The sequence below is a fragment of the Manacus vitellinus genome, unplaced genomic scaffold, assembly GCF_001715985.3.
Source record: "Manacus vitellinus isolate BGI_N305 unplaced genomic scaffold, ASM171598v3 scaffold_5_pilon, whole genome shotgun sequence".
Classification (NCBI taxonomy): Eukaryota; Metazoa; Chordata; class Aves; order Passeriformes; family Pipridae; genus Manacus; species Manacus vitellinus.
Window position 1 is genome coordinate 16,827,565 of NW_021940682.1, and position 6,000 is coordinate 16,833,564.

General features: G+C 47.8%; 1 protein-coding gene across 1 annotated transcript in view; it reads left to right on the plus strand.

Moving 5' to 3' along the window:
• CACNA1I (calcium voltage-gated channel subunit alpha1 I) overlaps positions 1 to 6,000 on the plus strand; it is a gene marked incomplete at its 3' end in the record, with an annotated part of 84,701 nt that extends 78,701 nt beyond the window's left edge. The window contains exons 32-35 of the mRNA XM_029963416.1: positions 2,099 to 2,215; positions 2,600 to 2,765; positions 3,591 to 3,787; positions 5,581 to 6,000. Coding sequence (XP_029819276.1) covers positions 2,099 to 2,215; positions 2,600 to 2,765; positions 3,591 to 3,787; positions 5,581 to 6,000 — 900 coding nt within the window. The remainder of the gene's footprint in view (positions 1 to 2,098; positions 2,216 to 2,599; positions 2,766 to 3,590; positions 3,788 to 5,580) is intronic.

Genomic DNA, 6,000 nt, shown 5'->3' on the forward strand with positions numbered 1-6,000 from the left:
ATTTAAACATATGCTCAGACTTATTAATATGTGCTAAGCCTTTTGTGGCATTGAGCTCAGCACGTTTCCCAGTTATGCTCCTGACACTTTATTTTCAAACCAATTATTTATACAATTAAGAATTTTTGCAATCACAGGTCTGTTTTTAAAGTTATATCTGCAACTAGTTATTTTCTGAGGGATATATGTACATGGTTCAGTGTCTCAAGTTGATGTTCTTGGCAGTTTTCATGGATTGTGATCTAGTGAACAGCCCCTTCTCCCCCCACTGCAATTTTTAAAACGTTTTTGTTCCTTATCTTTAGTCAGCAGATTTTAAAATATTCTACAGTAAGGGAATCAATAAGAACAAAACCTCCTTTTTTCATGGTGCTAACCTCTTCTCTTGTCATTGCTATCCTTCCATTCTTGGGATGGTTGACAGACATTTATGTATTGGTGGCTCAAGTGCATTTAACTACTTTTAGGAGTTTGTCAGTGAGCACTAGTGTTTCCACACCTGCAGTTTATATATTTAAGACTTTGTTGATTATGTTTTTTGTGTAGATCCCAGGTGGCCAGAATTTTCAAGCAGTGACAAACAGACTATTCTGGCTTTTGTTGAAATCGGTTTTTTATGGATGGAGAAGGTAGTCACAGATGTTACCACGTTTCACGCTCGTGTCTCTACAAGCACAGCTGTAAGGCTGTTCCGGTGTAACAACCTCTTAGGCGAGTGATAGATAAGTGCACACATTAGGTGGGACTGAATGAAGACTGTGTTTCTCTACACAAGTAGTTGCTGACTGGTGTTTGTGTAGCGTGCTTGATGTAAGTTCGCTGTGGGCTCTCTGTGTGTTGGTGCTCTGAGCAGCAGTTGTTGGTTTTGCGCTCTCTTCATGGTGGAACGGCACCGTGTTCCTATGTCGGGATATCTCAAATAAGGGTGTCATTTGTGCCCTTTGTCTAAATCCAACTCTGGTTTTCCATCTTGTTTATTTAAAGTGCATTATCCCTCAGATGGAGACCTCTTCGACTCTCTGGCATTGGCACAAGCTGCTAAACTTCCAGCTCAAAAGAGTCTTCTCTCCAAATGTTTCACCTGCTGTCATGGCATAAAAGCTGTACCTGTCTCTTGCAAACACAAACACATGGCCAGAAAGAGACACAGCCAGGAAGCAAGCTGTCCTCATTGAGACAACCCAGAATACAGCTTTCAAGAGTTAGCTGCTGTTGGTGTGAACTGATGGGACTCTAGAGACCAGTGACAGAAATCCAAGCACAGGAGGGACAAAGCAACTGCAGTTGTTTTTCAGGCCTTGTGAGACAGTTGTCAGGCAGAGGGGATTTGAAAGCTTGGAGGAAAGAGGATGGGAGGGGGTATATGTGGTATGAAGCAGGCCAAAAGATTAAGCAAGGTCAGACATGGGTCTGGAGCAGAGGCACAACAATAAGAAAGATGCAGACTTGCTTTCAGAAAGCAAGAGTGGGCGGGAGGGGTGAGTTTAGGGATGAAGAGCAGAATGGGAGATGGTGTTAGGTGAAGTCTTGGGTAGGTTAGAGGGGAGGGGATAGGGAAGACCTAGGACAGCTGGAGGGAAACAGGGTTTCAGTAATGAAGGTAAGAGAATATGAAACGCATGATACTGGCATGAACTGCAAGAGGCATGACTATCCCTGGAATGAAAGCACCTTCATGTTTAAGCAGGGCTGTCTGTGGTGCCTTCAGAGAGAGGGGTTCACTCCTCATCCCTCAGCAGATCAGGCTGCCTTGTCATTGGCCTGAGGGAACCCTCTGCCTGCCTGGCTTTACTTGCAGGGCCTTGGGCCAACTGTATTGCTGTGACAGATTCAGGACTCATTCTTCCAATTCTGGCACTAGAGGAGCATGGACTGGTGGTGGGCTGCTTGCAGATCATCATATTTTTGACCTTCCTTAAAAAGTGAATTCTCCTGCCCAGCCCAGGTCTGGGTTAGGCAGTTCCTGATGTATCCAAGGGAATATAACCTAAAATTGATCTCGGGTCTACAGGCTCTCACTTATCCACCATAAACAGTGTGACTGCTTGAAATGTGAGTGTCAGGCATGACCTGTGATAGCTCCTTTCCCTTCCTGCAGGTCCAGCTGGCTGAAATGGAAGGATTATCTCTCAACTCAGACAAGTCCTCTTCCATCCTTCTAGGAGATGAGTCAGACAATCGAAACACTTCTCAGCTGAGTCCTAAGCAGATCAAGGTCAGCCCCAGGTGGTCATGGGCATGTTACACCGTACACTGTATTAATGCCCCTGCTCATTTCAAGTGCACTATATTCATCCAGGTGTCCCTGCTGAGGAATATAATTCTGGTCATTTTTCAAGAGCTTCTCCATAGAGACATACCATGGAGAAGGATTTGAGGAGAACAAAAGGATATATGTTTTTGGAAGTTCTCTTCACTACTGTTAATAACTTCCTCTGAATGAGTCTAAATTTAGGGGATTTGGGCGGGAAAACTGAGCATCTCTTAGCTAGCTTGAAGGTATTATCAGAATCAGCTTTTTCTGAGGTTTTGACAAGTCTGTTCTACCATCTGCCATTAAATTTCACAAGGCTTTGCCCTCGCTAATTTTTTCCAGCAGGATGGCCAGGACAGCCCTGACTCCAGTGGGGCAGACAATCTTGGGGAATGCCTGCTCCCAATATCCAGTGAGGATGGCTCTACAAACCCCGACAGTTACCTGTGTGAAATGGAGAATACTCCCTTAAACTCAGTCCAGTCTTGGCTAAAGCATGAAAGTACCAAAGGTGAGCACAGTTCTCATCATTCTCCAGGTCTACTGAAAGTGTGGGTTGGTTCAGCTCTTCTATCTTTCCCCTGCCTCCCCTATACCAGGAATGGAGTTAATGTGACATGGGATTACACTAACCAAGAATTACCTTTCAGTTTGCTGGTCTTCAGGAATGGTGTGAGGAGCAGTTCCTTCTTTAGCTGCCAGATCTTGTATCTTCCCTCAGACATAACTGTGTGAAGTATTGTAAAAGAGCTGATGCCCATTCACAGTAGTGTTCCCATGAACAGTCAGAAAAGAGAAGGGACGGATTCCCTTGACATGCCAGCTGGATGAATTGTGCTTTCTCAGCACAGTAAAAAAACACTGCTGTCCCCTGCCACCAGGCACAGTTTCAGAGAACATGTAACACGTCTGTCCTTGGTGGAAGTGCTCCAGTTCTACTCTAGAGCATGCTCTGGTCTCCTGTGGTCCCCAGGTTCCCAAAGCACCACTTTATTTATCTCCCTTCAACCCTTGCAGGACCTGGGATGAAAATCCTATGGCAGTGATACATACTTTTCGAGAGCAACAGCAGGGGCAAGCTGGGCTGTTACTTTATGACTCTGAGCTGTGTTAGGTCTTGTGGGTCTGGTGCAGGTTTTTGTGCAGATGGTCATGGGCACGTAACACCAGACTAAGACTTCTTGGCCAGTAGTGTGTGTCACTGAATATCCTTTGTACACTAGACTTGAGGACTCTCAGTGTAACAGCAGTAAAGGCACCAAATCAAATCAGAGGGCTCTTACACCTTTTTTTCTTCTATTTCTGTTCTCTTCCCCTTTCTTTGGTGCTCTGTCAGTCCCTCCTAGCCCTTTCCCTCCAGGTGCATCTTGCCCTCTGTTACCTGTACCAGCAGAATTTTTCCACCCAGCCATGTCTGCCACCCAGACAGGGCCTGAGAAGGTCTCGAGTCCACACAGCCTTCCTAAGATCTCTCTGCAAGGCTCATGGGCATCACTGAGATCTCCGAGTGTGAACTGTTCGCTTCTTCATCAGGTGAGGAACCCTTCTTCCCTCTGCTAGGAGAACTCAGTTTTCACATCACACCCAAACAGAAAGGGCTGAACGAGGAGGAGGGCAAAGGAAAGACTGTGATTATGGGCTGGGTAACCTGGATCTGTTGGAGGGGCACAGTGGACTGCAGAATGCAGGAGGGTTGGGGAAAAGAGAGGGTAGTATAGCAAAGGGGTGTTGTACAGCTCTTAGCCCATCAAGTCATACGTTCTGCTGCTTTGGACAGACAAATAGTTTGACAGCTGCAGTGAGCCCCACATAAAGATGAAATCACATCACTTTGTAGCTCACCCCTGAGTCCCTGGCACTGAGTGTGCTGCAGAGACCTGCATGCACAGCAGCCACGGTGTGAGCCAGGGAGGTGACAGCTGCACAGCCTCCTTGGGTCCTCCTAGCACCATGACTCCAGATCACACACCTTCTTGGTTGGAACAGGCTTCACCCCACCTACATCCTCCACAGCCCTTAGCACCACATCCGCACACTGTGTCCCTAAGCTCACTGTTTTCCCCTGCCCACGTAGCTCTCACATCCCAGGAAGGTGCTATCTCTTTCTGAAAAAGCAGCCATTTCTCACTAATGAAAGAGAAAAATAAAAGCATTGGGGGAAGATCAAGTGTCTCTAAAGAGCAGAGGAGGCAGAGATGAAAGCCCAGTAGAGATCCCTGTTACTGTTCTTGGAGGGTACTCCATGAACAGGGACACTATTCCAGACAAACTAAAAAATAAAATCAGATGGTATCCAGCCACATGTGACAGACACTGTTGGTTCAATACAAATGTGTATAAATTCACTAGGGATAAATTAAGCCTTCATCTGAGACCACTGAGTTGTTGCAGTGTTGAAACTTTTGGTATAAGTTAAGACACAAAGAGGAGGAGCTCTGGAGCTGGCATACCACTGGGACAAAAGTACTGAATTGTTGTAAAGGAGAAATTGGTAAACCTCTGATTATGTGATGCAGACTGTGTTGAATAACTGTGGCCCAGGAAACTGCTTCCAATCCTACATGTATCATTCCCAGTGCAGTGTCCCAGTGATAATCTCTTAGTGCAGACCAATTTCCTAGAAACAACTGAAATGCAGCTTAACTTGCTGAGACCTGATACAAGGAAATTAAGGCTGTTTCCTCTTCCTGCTGGAAGGGGAACCAACCTTTCTGCCCTAAATACCATCATTGCCATTAGTGCTGGTCAGAAGAACCATGGGGACTCTCTTCTCTCCCCAAATGTCACTGATTTTTTAATGAACAGAGCTCAATGTACAGAAGTCCCCTAATTCCTGTCTGGCTGATAGTTTTGATGTGTTCATAGCCTGTATGGCAGGTTTATAGGGAAGCCATGAGAGAGGACCCACGAGGAACCTCTGCTCCACTGCCCCCTGGACCATCAGTGCTCAGGGAGAGCCTAGTGGCAGGGGCTGCAGAGCTCTCAACTCCCCAGCTTCCCTTCCCTTTGGTGGAGGACTTCACATGGGAGGGCTAGGTCCATCCTGGAGTAGAATGAAATCAGTTCAAACTATTGAGACCTTTCCTCCTCCTTACCCAGAAGGAAATCCCCTGAGCAAGCTACACGGCTGGTGCTTTGTAACATTGCTTATGTGGTTTATAGCTGCCCCTCCCAGCAGAGGAGAGTGAGAGGGGAATCGGAGTTTTTCCCCTTTCTTGTGGTTTATTTTCACACCCCAAAGTACTCCTAAAACAAATAAGGCAAAGTCTCTTGCCCACTGCCCATCTACTTCCTGAGAACTGTGTTTTCATATTCCTGCTCCCCAGCCGCCTGAGAGCGATACCTCGCTGGACAGCCGGAGCAGCAGCTCAGCAGGCAGCCTGCAGACCACGCTGGAGGACAGCCTCAACCTCAGCGACTCTCCCCAGTGCACCCTGGATCTCCCGGTGGCTCTGTGTCCCATGCCAGCTGCGGACAGCCAAAGACCCCTGGCAGCTCCCCTCTCCCCTGCCTCCCGCCGCCGGAGCCTGCGGGGCCGGGGGCTCTTCAACCTGCGAAGTATGTGTCGTCATCAGCGCAGCCACAGCAGCGGTGGGAGCACCAGTCCCGGCTGCACTCACCATGACTCCATGGACCCCTCTGATGAGGAGGGGGCGGGCAGCAGCCTGCGGGGGGGTGGCAACAACAGCGAGCCCTCGGAGACCCTCAGCAGCCTCTCGCTGACCTCCCTCTTCTCGCCCCCACCA